The following is a 14,671-nucleotide window of genomic DNA, read 5'->3' as shown; positions in this document are numbered from 1 at the left end:
AGTTGTTAGAGCTAAAAGAACCAGATCGTTTCACTCAGGGCCCAAATGCTCATTCTGTAGGAGAAACTGTTTATATGTTAATATATTCCAAAGTTTAGAAAAAATTCTGGATTTCTGGATAACCATGAATCAACAATGCTGTGTCTTCTTTTGCTGCTGTTGTTGCTGTTTTTGTTTTTTTGAGACAAAGTTTCACTCTTGTTGCCCAGGCTGGAGTGCAATGGTGTGATCTTGGCTCACTGCAACCTCCACCTCCTGGGTTCAAGTGATTCTCCTGCCTCAGCCTCCTGAGTAGCTGGGATTACAGGCATGCACCACCACACCCGGCTAATTTTGTGTTTTTAGTAGAGATGGGGTTTCTCCATGTTGGTCAGGTTGGTTTCGAACTCCCGACCTCAGGTGATCCGCCCGCCTCAGCCTACCAAAGTGCTAGGCATGAGCCACCGCACCCGGCCAACCCTGTCTCTTCTAAGTAACCACAAGTAAGCTGCCTTTGCTGTCACTTTCAAAGCTAAAACGAGTGATCATCAAATAATGGCTTTGTTGAAAAATGGTTTTAGCTGGGTATGGTGGCTTGTGCCTACAGTCTCAATTACTTGGGAGGCTGAGGCAGGAGGATCCCTTAAGCCCAGGAGTTTGAGACTAGCCTGGGCAATATGGCAACATCCCATCTCGAAAGAAAAAAAAATTAAATTAAAAAACGAAAAACAGTTTTATCTTTTTAAAAAGTGTTCTAAAAACAAAGTCTCGTTCTAGGGAGCCAACATTTTTTCAAGTATAAGTGACTACAAGTTCATACAGAACGATGCCCTCGGGGTGTACAAAAGTAATAAACATGGGCCTGCCCTGCAAGCTCACAGCCAGAACAGGCAACAAAGCACGGGGCTGATAACTTCCGATCAGGACATGTTGGTAGTCTTAGATCATAACCTGGCCTCAGCTATGTCTGCCTTCTTTACAATGTAAATATACCCTGAACTGAGATTCTGGGTTAATTACTTATATATACTTTCATGAGTTTAAAACTAGGCTGTTAGCTTGGCACGGTGGCTCATGCCTATAATCCCAGTACTTTGGAGGATTGCTTGAGCCTAGGACTTTAAGACCAGTTTGGGCAACACAGTGAGACCCTGTCTCTACCCACATCCCAAAAAATTAGCTGATAGTGGTGGTGCATGCCTGTAGTCCCAGCTACTTGGGAGGCTGAGATGGAATGATCACTTGAGCCCAGGAGTTTGAGGCTGCACTGAGCTGTGACTGCGCCACTGCACTCCAGCCTGCGTGACAAAGCAAGACTCTGTCTAAAAAAAAACCAAATAAAGTAAAATAAAACAAAAATAAAATAAGATTAGACTGCTAAAAAATTTAAGATTATTTTCTTTAAAACATGTAGATTGAAAACTGCAAGAGAGCAAAGGGAATTTTAATTTGACAGATGGGGATGGCGGAGCAGGGAGATCCATCCACATTTCTGAGAAGATTCAGGCAAAAACTGAAAAAAAGCAGAAGTGCACCAGAACACACTGTCTACCTATTATAGTATTTTGCCCAGAGCTCTGTAGTCCCTCGGCCCCCTGCAGCCCCATGTCGTGGGCTTTCAGAATCCAGAATGGCAGTCCAGCAATATGGACAGGTCACACAAGGGCTGGCTTCTACAGGCTAGCCTGAGAGAGGACAATGAACTGTCCTTTAGAACATTAACTCAAGGAAAATAATTTTCTAAACTTCAAGGTTCTGAGTTACAAAATACCTTCTGGAACACAACCCATGAGTGGATTGGGGCCTGCTAAGCCTAGAGTCTGTGTCAAACACAAGTTCACTTAAAAGAACTAAACACAGACGTGTGTGAGAGCTCTCTATCAGGCTATCACATATGGTATCACTTGTTACAGTGGAAATCCGGACAGAACCTAAATCAGAGCCACTGTATATGGTTAGGCTGTACACCTGATGCAGATATCCTCTGGAGCCAGGCAGTTTGGCAGCCCTAACCTACAGGTCCAACAGTAAGGTTCTGGTTAAATCATGATCTGTCTATACAGCTGGATACAATGCAGCTGTCACAAATACCACAGAGAAAGATCTAATGCCTTGGAAAAATGCTGTTCATATGAAAAGCAGTATATACAGTATGATCCTATTTTTGTAAAAAACAATCACACATATCTACTTAAAATACACATAAAGAAGACTGGAAGGAAACTGAAATGCACACTGGGAGGAGTAAGATAATAATTATATATATTTTAAAGCTTTTTGGCCTTTTCCAAGTTTTTGGCAGTAAAAAGAAACTGGGGAAATACATGAGTTGGTAGACTTACAAAGAAAAGTGGAAGGGGATTATTCTTCATTTCTCACATACCATCAGTTAAATTTATGGAGTAATATACTTACTCAGCCATGAGTTTTGCTATGCGGTGACAGTCATTCTTGTCATAAAACCAGATACTATATATCGACACTTGAAAAACAAAGGGAAAAAAAGATAAGAGGAAATGAGGTTTCAATATTTGGGTATATGTAAATAATATATTATCAACATGGAATGTCACTAAATGTACCGTCAGACCCTCAAATTGTTAATAGTCAATCTAAAGAAAACAAATATTTCCTCCCTAAATGCTGTTTAATAAAATCAGGACAGGTAAAACATTCAGATAAAAATTACACAAAATAGTTTTAGACATTATCACCAGAGCTCAGTGAACCTAAGACGTTACAAAATGTAAGATGCAACCATTAGTTATGTACTATCAAGCTTTGAAGAAAAAGGCTTCCAATTAAACTAAGAATCATATTGATTCTAAGATGCATTCTAAATTGATATTAAAATTGTTGCTAGGCGCAGTGGTTCACACCTGTAATCCCAATACTTTGGGAGGCCGAGGCGGGCGGATCACTTGAGATCAGGAGTTCAAGACCAGCCTGGCCAACATGATGAAACCCATTTCTACTAAAAATACAAAAATTAGCCGGCTGTGGTGGCGTGCCTGTAATCCCAGCTACTCGGGAGACTGGGGCAGGAGAATCGCTTGGGCCTGGGAGGCAGAGGTTGCAGTGAGCCGAGATCATGCCACTGTACTCCAGCCTGGGCAAGAGTGAGACTCCATTAAAAAAAAAAAAAAAAAGATATTAAAACTGTTACAATAAAAAGCTTTCAAAACAAATGCCAGCTCTATATCCATTCTATGACTGACTGTTTACATGTGAAATGGACTGAGCTCAGTCTATGGCACTTCTTATCCCATTCTTTTTATTTCCAATATGGTGCTCAGTTCAAAGAAAGCCCTAAAAAAATTTACTGCAAGATAAATGAACTTTATTAAAGATTATAATATATAAAAGCTACTATAAATGCTCTTTGGATAAGGTAGAGTAGAAATACTGAACATACATGCTGAAACAGACACATGGATGGATAAGACCCATTGCTACCATGTGTGCCCATATGATGACACTCACAGCTCAGCACACTTTGCACCTCCTTAAATACTTACAATGATTCCCTAGCACAGAAATGGCAGGTATCATTATGCCTTTTTTAAAGAAACATTACAACTTTTTATTTTGAAATAATTGTACCTTCACATGCAATTGTAAAGAACAGACAGATCTCAATTGTTTCCTCCAATGGTAACATTTTACAAAACTATGGTATACTGTCACAGCCAGGATACTGACATCAGTCCAGATACAGAAATTTCCATGGCCACCAGGATCCCTGGTGCCCTTTTAGAGCCCACATCCACCTTGCTCTGGCCCCTCTCCTGTCCCTGACTCTTGGCAAATAGGAACCTGTTCTCTATTTCTATAATGTTGTAATTTCAAGTGTATTACATTATATAAATGAAATCACAGAAGTCATAGAAGACTGCTGCTGTCCATTCCAAGCTGGTTGTAATGAGATCCTCTTTGCTCTTCCTGCTCCACTGCCTTCATGGAAGGGAGACGCAGAAGTCCCCTGGTGGCCAATTATCATTAGTGGGGCTTCCAATCCTTGCCAGTTTTGCTGGGCTGGCCTAGAATTGCCGGCAGGACTCTCGTTCAGTCTAGGAGACGAATGAGCCTACCTGGACCACCTTCTGTCGCTAGGTTGAAGGTTAAGAAACACCAGGCCCAGGCCCCCTTCTTATGTTGGGTAGGGGTTTGTAAGACATTTTGCTGCTGCTGTTCCGCCAGTTCTGGGTTCCTGACCAGATCGTCCTCCTTCTACCTTTCACAGTTCTCTACATTGTCTGTTGTGTCATTTCCAGGTTTTATAGTTATAAGTGGCAGGCAGAGAGAAGTCTATGCTACTCAGTTTAATTGGAAGTTTCATTTTGTATTTTTATGGAGGGGAATACAGGTTAACGGAGAGACTAAGTAACTTATTAACAAATGAGAGAAAAAAGTCAGTCTCAGAGCTATAAGTAAAACTTGGGTCAGGCCAGGCGTGGTGGCTCACGCCTATAATCCCAGCACTTTGGGAGGCCAAGACGGGCAAATGACCTGAGGTCCGGAGTTCGAGACCAGCTGGCCAACACGGTGAAACTCCGTCTCTACTAAAAATACAAAATTAGCCGGGCATGGTGGCACGTGCCTGTAATCCCAGCTACTCGGGAAGCGGAGACAGGAGAATTGCTTGAACCCGGGAGGCAGAGGCTGCAGTGAATCGAGATTGCACCACTGCACTCCAGCCTGGGCAACAAGAGCGAAACTGTCTCAAAACAAACAAACCCAAAAAACAAACTTGTGTCTTCTCACTCCTAGACCAGTTATCTTGTTACTACATTTTCATTGCTTACATCTCATTGCATTGAAATAACATTACATTTTTTTATAGAAACAAAGTTAGTGAGCTTAGTTATGCTTGATGATTGAAGTGACACATAAAAGAATACATAATTTAATTAAAAGGCACATTAAGAGGGTGCTATAGAATATAGGAAATAGAAGTGCTAGCACAAGAGATTTTAAATAAATCAAAAAATCATTTTTATAACTATTATTTAGCTGGGCGCGGTGGCTCAAGCCTGTAATCCCAGCACTTTGGGAGGCCGAGATGGGTGGATCACGAGGTCAGAAGATCGAGACCATCCTGGCTAACACGGTGAAACCTCGTCTCTACTAAAAAATACAAAAAACTAGCCGGGCGAGGTGGCGGGCGCCTGTAGTCCCAGCTACTCGGGAGGCTGAGGCAGGAGAATGGCGTAAACCCAGGAGGCGGAGCTTGCAGTGAGCTGAGATCGCGCCACTGCACTCCAGCCTGGGCGACAGAGAGAGACACCGTCTCCAAAAAAAAAAAAAAAAAAAAAAAAAAATTATTTGAATTTTATATTATCAGTATATATCGATTTAGAAAACCACTGCTATTAAAAGTTATTTTAATGGTCAATTATTTGTTTCACCCTAAATTAAGGCCATTATTCCACAAAAGACTTCATGACAACTTTAAAAGTTTCCTTCTCGGCTGGGCGCAGTGGCTCATGCCTGCAATCCCAGCACCCTGGAAGGGCAAGGCGGGTAGATCACTTGAAGTCAGGAGTTCGAGACCACCCTGGCCAACATGGTGAAACCTGTCTCTACTAAAAATACAAAGAATTAGCCAGGCATTGTGGTGGATGCCTGTAATTCCAGCTACTTGGGAGGTTGAGGCAGGAGACTCTCTTGAACCGGGAGGTGGAGGCTGCAGTGAGCCGAGATCGTGCCATTGTACTCCAGCCTGGGCAACAAGAGTGAAACTTTGTCTCAAAAAAAAAAAAAAAAAAAAAAATTATATATATATGTTATATATAATTAAGTATATAATGTAATTATGTATATAATTATATATATAAAAGTTCCCTTCTCAATAGAAATATAATTTTGAGTCTACTGTTATTGCAGAGTTAATTAAAACATGATTGATACACAGAGCGAGTGAACGGCTTCATTTTAATGATTGAAGATCATGAACAAGAAAAAATCCTACCCTGTTTACAAAGGGCTTCTCAGGTAGGGAAAAACCTCTAATTACACCAAAACTGCTCTAATCTATGGAGCCTGTGTATGGCCATGTGTCCCACAGGTGGCCGCACTACCTGAAGGAAGTCCAGGCTTGCTAGTCTCTGAGCCTTCAACCAGCTGGGAAGAGTTTCCCATGTTTGGAATCCATTTTCACAGTGCCTCTTTTGTTCACAGAATGTCAAAGCACTGTGAGTGCTCCAAACAGAATCAAACTCCAACGAATAACAAGTAATTTTGGAATGTTTTACATGACGGTAAGTCAATAAATTCACTCAGCTTTAACATCTCAATGGAAGGAGCACAGAAGCAGCCTTGTTACAGAGATAATTAATAAGCATGATCTACTGCAGGGTCTTGGTTATGATCTTAGCTGCTAAGGCTTGCTCCAACTACAGTAAATCAGATCAGGGCTTTAAAAAGACTCCATATATGGCAATTACACATGACTACCTTTCTTGAAATATGCCTCTTCCAAGCTTGGCTAATGAACAACCCAAACACCGAAGTCCAAATACAAAAATTTGTTTTCCTCCAATAAGCTATATTAATCTGGACATACTAAAACAATACACAGTGATAAGAAAAATTTATGACATGTGGCCGTGTGCAGTGGCTCACGCCTGTAATCCCAGAACTTTGGGAGGCTGGGGTGGGTGGATCATCTGAGGTGAGGAGTTCGAGACCAGCCTGGCCAACACGGTGAAACTCTGTCTCCACTAAAAATACAAAAAGTAGCTGGGCGTGGCGATGGATGTCTATAATCCCAGCTACTCAGGAGGCTAAGGAAGGAGAATTGCTTAAACCCAGGAGGTGGAGGCTGCAGTGAGCCGAGATTGCACCACCGCACTCCAGTATGGGTGACAGAACAAGACTCCATCTCAAAAAAAAAAAAAAAAAGTTTATGATATGCAACACATCAGGCTTAGAGAGGAACACACAATTTTTTCTGTGCTAAACAGAAGCAATTAAGTGTGTTTTCACATTGGCTTCTAAATTTAACTCTTAGGAAAGAACTACTTATCAATAATCACAATAAGTCCATCAAAGCTGTCAACTTATTTTGAAAATCCTTCATTTAAGATGCCCCCCTTTTCCTTTGAAGAAATACAATATAATTTAGAAATAAGCACATGCCTTCTGCTTTTGTATATTATCAAACTGCCTAAAAAGAGCCAAACACTTTCAAAGGCATGTTTGCAGAAGAAATAACGATAAGAAAGCCATAATGATAGCTTAATGGGTAAGGGATAAGAGTCACACTCGATTCTGCCAAAAGCAGACCTGTAGAGGTTCAGACACGCATCCAAGAATCAGCTCTGTCTGCCAACATATCAAACCGTCAGTGCATGCAACTGGCAAGAAAGCCCAGGGAGCTGCCACGGAGCCTGTCACTATCACTCATGAGGAAAGACAGACAAGTTCACCAGATAGCTAAAACTGCAGAGGACCTCCTCTTCAAACCAAAGTTAAACATTCTTCCCTCAAGAGAACTTACACTCTAAGGCCCAACACATTCTGCCAACAATTCACTTGCTGAAATAAATTTCTCTGATTAACTATGCCACAGAGAATTTAGGCTTTTGGCAACACAGTATTGCCTTTTGCTATGGCAAATGATGGCACACTGTTTTATAAATGGCCTTTCTCAAGATGAAAGAAACTACTTAGTTAATGGATACCTACCACACACTGTGACTGCTAACAGCTATCCTAAGTCAGTCATGTTGCATAAGATAGACAAGACATTGAAAAGTTGGCTGGGTGCGGTGGCTCACATCTCTAATCCCAACACTTTGGGAGGCTGAGGCGGGAGGTTCACTTGAGCAGTTCAAGACCAGCCTGGGTAACACAGTGGGACCTTGTTTATTTAAAACATTTTTTTAATTAAAAAAAAAGAAAAAAGAAGAAAAAGTTAGGAGGTGTGATAGAACATTTCATTGCCTTCCACAAAAAATATCAAGATCCATCTAAGAATATTGAACATTAAACGTTTCCTTTGCTTTTCAAATGAAGGCCCCATTCTTACGAAAATGTAAAAAACAAACAAACAAAAAAAATTACAAAAATTAAAGGTAATTGAACTATTTTGTATTGAGAAATTTTAATAAATGGAGTTTTGAGTAAGTTTTCTATTTCCTTAGACCCGTTTAAAGATATAGCAACCTATTATGATTTCATATAATATTTCACTGTTTTTCATCTTGAGAGAGGTACATGGCTCACACAAGATCAAGAAAAGTCAAATTAATTTGGTATCTTTGTAAAATCCCTTGAGACTTCTAGAGATGCTGTGAAATGTCACAAAAACAGAGCTGGGAATCACTCTCATACATATGTTGTCTTTGTGATTCATTATTTAGATCTAACCTACTTTCCAAAAGGATCTGAGGAGGCTGGAGATTTTCTCAGTATGGTGCGAAGCAAAAAGGGGGTTTGATAAAAAGCTTTTTGGTGGTGATGTTAAGAGTTATAAAATTTCTTTTTCCTGAAACTCTGTGCTTGAGAAAATAAATAAGGAGAAGAAAAGTTATACAATTTCTAAAGATGATAATGACAAAGATCTCTTACACCAGGAAACAAAAACAAGAAAACGGGCTTTGGGTATAGACAAATACACTTTTTATATATAAAAATGGAATAGGTATATAAACAAAAGTCAGCCCTGGCAATTAAAAAAGCAAATACCTCTCCCTTGGCAGATCATTTCCTTTAAGACAAGAATAAGCATGGAGGCTCTCCAGGAACATCAAAGGGTTAGGAAAGAGAGAGAAGGGGAGAAAGGCTCCAAGATAGAGGAGCAGAAAACACACACGAAAAAGGATATGGAGCCTAAGACTGAGTGACGTGAGATCATAACAGATTTTGGCATGTTACAAACACTTAGGTAGATGAGATGCTGTATATCTGCAAGTAACGCTGGAAAATGTGATTCAATTGTCTTTGCAGCTTAACCCTTTTGGCCAAAAAACCCACTCACTGCAGACCACCACCGAACACTAATATGGTAGAGAAAGAGTTCAACTTCTAAAATTTAAATTGTAATATGTACTTATTGAATATTCAACAATGATTAAAAGACTCAGGACAGGTAATTTAAAAATGCTACTCTTCAAGGTCTTCATCATTTAAAAATTTGGTGCCTCTGTCTAAATTAAATCAAATCTGAATATATTAACCCGAAATACTTCTTCCACTATCCCATTAACATTATAATCTCAGTATAGAATTCAGACACATGAAATGACCATTGAACTTCTTTAGGAATTAGGAAAATAAACCCAACAACATCACAACTAATTACTTCCACTTGCAAAAGCTTTATTCTTCAACAATGGGCAACCCTAAGTAAAACAGTGAATTGCACTAGGGTTTTGCCTTTGCTTTTAGGATTTACATCGCTATTGCCACACAGTACCCACAACTCCTTAAAGTACAGCTTCCAAAGTGTGTGGTGTAAATCAGGGGTCCCCAACCTCAGGGTCACGGATTGGTACTGGTCTGTGGTCTGTTAGGAACCAGGCTGCACAGCAGGAGGTAAGTGGCAGACAACAGAGCATTACTGCCCGAGCTCTGCCTCCTGTCAGATCAGCTGCGGCATTAGATTCTCATAGGAGCTCCAGCCCTACTGTGAACTGCGTATGTGAGGGATCTAGATTGTGGCTCCTTACGAGAATCTAACGCCTGATGATCTGTCATTGTCTTCCATCACCCCCGGATCGGACCGCTGTTTAGATGCAGGAAAACAAGCTCAGGGCTCCCACTGATTCTACATGATGGTGAGTTGCATAATTATTATATATTGCAATACTAACAGAAATAAAGTGCACAATAAATGTAATGTGTCTGAATCATCCTGAAACAATTCCCCAATCCCCATCCATTGAAAAACAGTCTTCCACAAAACTGGTCCCTGGTGCCAAAAAGGTGGGGGAATGCTGGTGTAAATGATTATGGTTCTGCCAAATGTTGGACATGTCCAACCCCTGCACTGGCAGTCTAGTCGCTCTAGTATCCCACACAAATATCATTTTTATGTATGATAAGGGAAAGACAAAGGCAGGGGGAAGCATGGCCCTTGACCTCCATGGAGTTGAATTCCCATTTCCTAGGCTTCCAAAAATCTACAGTTAGGGATCTGGGAAATGGGTCAGACAGGATGTAAAATAGGGGGGAAACTTCTTTTCTCTCCTTTCCCTTACTTCTACACTCCTACACATTTTTCTACCAATTTACTAATCGATATCCACAGCAGGGTTGTAAGCACAAATACTCACGGACTATAAGAGACCTCAGAGTGTGGTGGGATCAGTGATGAACCTGTCTTACCTACAACTCTGGCCGACTGTAGTACTTGCAGGAATCCAAGTGCTGTGTGGCCACACATGTCATTTTGTTACAAGAAAAATCAGCAATCCAGGTATGGATGTATAAAATATGGTAATTTTTAAATGTTGGTAGCAAATGCTTAGCCTGTGCTTTCCTTTTATTAATAAGAAAAAGCTGGCCGGGTGTGGTGGCTCACGCTTGTAATTTCAGCACTTTGGGAGGCCGAGGCGGGTGGATCACTTGAGGTCAGGAGTTTAAGACCAGCCTGGCCAACATAGTAAAACCCCATCTCTACTAAAAATACAATAAAAGTAGTTAGGCATGGTGGCATGTGCCTGTAATTCCAGCTACCGTGGAGGCTGAGGCAGAAGAATCACTTGAGCCTGGGAGGCAGAGGTCGCAGTGAGCTGAGACTGCACCAGCACACTCCAGCCTGGGCAACAGAGCAAAATTCCACCTCAAAAACAAAAAAAAAAAAAAACAAAAAAAAAACACCAAACAAACAAAGGCCGGGCATGGTGGCTCATGCCTGTAATCCCAGCACTTTGAGAAGCCGAGGCGGGTGGATCACCTGAGGTCAGGAGTTCAAGACAAGCCTGGCCAACATAGTGAAACCCCGTTTCTACTGAAAATACAAAAATTAGCCGGGCGTGATGGCATGTGCCTGTAATCCCAGCTCAGGAGGCTGAGGAAGGAGAATCACTTGAACCTGGGTGGCAGAGGTTTCAGTGAGCTGAGATTGCGCCACTGTACTCCAGCCCGGGCGACGAGAGCAAAACTCCGTCTCAGAAAAAAAAAAAAAGAAAGAAAGAAAAGAAAAGCAAAAGCTGAGCATGCCTGGAAGCTGTGACTTTGTCAGTGACTCAGACCTGCCTGGATCCTCCAGGGCACTGAACCCGAAGGGCCCAGTCTCAAGGTTTATTCTGCACACTCCCGAGGAGCTTCCCTCTTCCTTAGACTAGTGGTTACTCTGTTTCAATTTTTACATACACAGATAACTTCAGTGTGTAAACAGAAGGTGAAAACCTACATATTACAGTTAACATATTTCTGTCACTTAGGTACAAAAAATGATTTCCTTTGTGAGTTCTCAAAATAAATAACATTCAAAGTATTGAATACTTAATATAATTATCTAAAAGAGATAAATGATACAGGCATGGTTAACTTTACCAATCTTTACAATTAAGATAACACCACAATAAAAAAAAAAAGATGAAAAGTGCTTTTATCTAACAACACTACCTGAGGGGGAAAAAGTCAGTAATTAATGAATCATAATGAAAAGAATCTTCTTTGGAAATTCTGAAATGGTCAATGGATTTACGAAGTTACCAAGAAGGCACCTGGTAAATGCTCTAGCAGAATACTAAGCAGCGCCTACAATGAGCCAGAAAGTAATATATATATTTTTAAAACATGTGAACTAACAGTGTCACTGAGTCAGACTCAGCCACTGAGTCTTAAGTCCCTTTGTGTTTTTGTGGTGTTTTTACCTCTTCAGTCTGCAAATGTGGCAACAGCAAGGCTCTTTCCTTATCTTGGTCCAGAAGGCCAGACTAATACAGTTGCCACAGACCCTTTCTCCTTCACTGATTACAGAATCATACCAACCACAGCAGTGCTGCAGCTGATGGTGGAAGACTGCCTTTCTTCAAGCTAAGAAAGAACTGCACTGAATTCAAAGATATCAAAGAATGAACCACGGACATTTTCTTGTTGTTTATGAATTCCTCTTTCAGTCTGGAGGGAGAACTCACATTTTTGGACTGGACAAATTATAAACTTATCTTGTAAGGAAATTTCTTGCACTGTGCTTTAAAAGTCTGAAGATTTGCTCCAAATGCCAACAGCCACCTACCATCTCTACTGTTTTGAGTCTTGCCCTTGAACTGAGAAAGGACAAGCAGAGAGACAAAAAAAGCACACGCTACAGCATTTCTTTTACTAAAACTTTCCATTTGGCAGCGGCATTTTCAACACGATGGAAATGAAGCTTCCTACTTTTTCTAGTGATCTAATTTTAATTAAAAACACTATATATCAAGAGATTGATGCCCGATATAAAGGAAAAGTGATAAGTGAAGCAGAAACGAAGGGGTACTTCTCTCTGGCTTTTGGAGGTAAGTTCTTAAAAATATTAAATAGCAATAATTGTCGACATTTTAAATTATACTTACGAGATAATTGTCTTTTTTGGTTAAGCAGGCTAAAGAGCAACATACTGGACTACTAGCTATATGACATTAACACCTTTTTAAGAAAATTTCAGATTAGATTTTACTCACATAGGATCACTCTGAAAGTGTTTCATACAAACCACAAACTTGTAATTGTTTAAACCTGTCAAGGTAAAATAAAATTCGGGAAATATCTGTGTTCTTTTGAAAAACTGAAAAGGACTTCGTCCATTTTCCCAAAACTGCTTTTGGTTTTACAGAAAACATTAAAAAATACAAAAAGTGGCATTAAGTGGGAGATACATGCCTTAGGGTGTTACGTGGAGGAAACATGAAAAAGTTGTCCTTATAAATGATTAGCTTCTAGTAAAGAGATGCCATATCTAACATGCACATAAAGTAAAATTATCATTGTTTTTGGTTAAAACTACCATTACACACTGGTCTATGGCGAGAATAAGGTCTGAGAAGAGAAAATCAAGACTATATACTCTTTCCAAACAATGGATGAGTACTGCCGCTGAAAATGACCAAGAAAAAATACGTACATACCCTTACTGTCTCTCTGGTAGATCAGATTGTCACTATTACTAGCCCAGTCATTCAAATTTACAACCAATAACTCTCAAATCACGGACTTTAAATCATTAATTTTTATCATTAATCTACAGGGGGTTGTTTTAAGAATAAACGTGCATAGCTTTGGGCTTAATGTAGTAGCACATTTCATTAAGAAGCCTGACCCAGCTGGGTGCAGTGGCTAGTGTAATTCGAGCACTTTGGGAGGCTGAGGTGGGATGATCGCTTGAGGCCAGGAGTTGGAGACCAGGTTGGTCAACACAGCAAGACCCTATCATCATAAAAAATTTGTAGAGACCCTATCTCTATTTAAAAGAAAAATATTTAGCTGGTGTGGTAGCTCACACCTACAGTCCTAGCTACTCAGGGCAGGGGCTGAGGAAAGAGGATCGTTTGAACACTACAGCCTGGGCAACAGAGTGAGACCCTGTCTCAGAAAAAAAAAAAAAGAATCTTGACCCTTACCAAGAAGGCAGAGTTTTGACACAGAAAGTTCTAACGTCCTTTAGTAACTTTAGCTTATAATTTTCTAAGAAAATACAATAGAGCCTAAGGACTAAAAAAATTAATAAAATTCTTTAAAAGTGCACAGTAGTTTTAATCTATATCATATAGCAGCTGGTAAAGTGCTTGGCAAATGACATATTCAATAAATGTCACTGAATTAAGGTATGTATCTGAGTTAAATAATCACCTTGGTTAAAAACAAGGTAAAACGCTATATATATATATATATATATATTTTTTTGAGATGGAGAGTATATATATACACTTTTTTTTTTTGATATGGAGTCTTGCTCTGTTGCCCAGGCTGGAAATGGTGCGATCTTGGCTAACTGCAACCTCCGCCTCCCAGGTTCAACTGATTCTCCTGCCTCAGCCTCCTGAGTAGCTGGAGTTGGAGGCGTGTGCCACCATGCCCGGCTAATTTTTGTGTTTTTAGTAGCAATGGGGTTTTACCTTGTTGGTTAGGCTGGTCTCAAACTCCTGACCTTGTGATCCGCCCGGCTCAGCCTCCCAAAGTGCTGGGATTATAGGTATGAGCCACTGTGCCTGGCCTAAAATGCAATATTGAAATAGTTTTTGCCAAAGAAAATCATTAAATGCCAGAACCAATTTTATAGAGCTTGATGGTACTGTAAACCTATATTATTAATACTTTCAATTAGCCAGGTTATACTGTAGACTGTCTAGCTGTAAGAAAGAGAAAAATCAGTTCTGTTTGCTTTTACAAGTCATGCGCCACAAATGCTGTTTTGGTCAGTGACAGACTGCATACATAACAGTGGTTTCTTAAGATTATAATACCACATTTTCACTGTACGTTTTCTCTTAAGATGTTTTTAGATGTACGAATTCTTACCAATGTGCTACAACTGCCTCTCACATTCAGTACAATAACATGCCGTACAGGTTTGTAGCCTCAAAGCAATACCGTATCTTCTAGGGTTGTAGGCTATGTCATTTATGTTTGTGTAAGTACAGTCTATGATGCTCATACAACAAAATTGCCTAATGACATCTCTTAGGACATATTCCCGTTGTTTAGTGACTCATGACTGTACTTTGTTATTGATTCACATGCTAGGTTTAGATTCTTA

General features: G+C 40.1%; 1 protein-coding gene across 1 annotated transcript in view; it reads right to left on the bottom strand.

Moving 5' to 3' along the window:
* The window catches only part of DCP1A (decapping mRNA 1A), a 60,078-nt gene that overhangs the window by 29,486 nt on the left and 15,921 nt on the right, over window positions 1–14,671 (bottom strand). Inside the window, exon 4 of the mRNA XM_003894289.5 lies at window positions 2,395–2,461. Within this exon, the coding sequence (XP_003894338.1) occupies window positions 2,395–2,461 (67 nt within the window). The remainder of the gene's footprint in view (window positions 1–2,394; window positions 2,462–14,671) is intronic.

Source organism: Papio anubis, chromosome 2 (assembly GCF_008728515.1).
Source record: "Papio anubis isolate 15944 chromosome 2, Panubis1.0, whole genome shotgun sequence".
NCBI classification, from domain to species: domain Eukaryota; kingdom Metazoa; phylum Chordata; class Mammalia; order Primates; family Cercopithecidae; genus Papio; species Papio anubis.
This window is presented reverse-complemented; position numbering and strand designations above follow the sequence as displayed.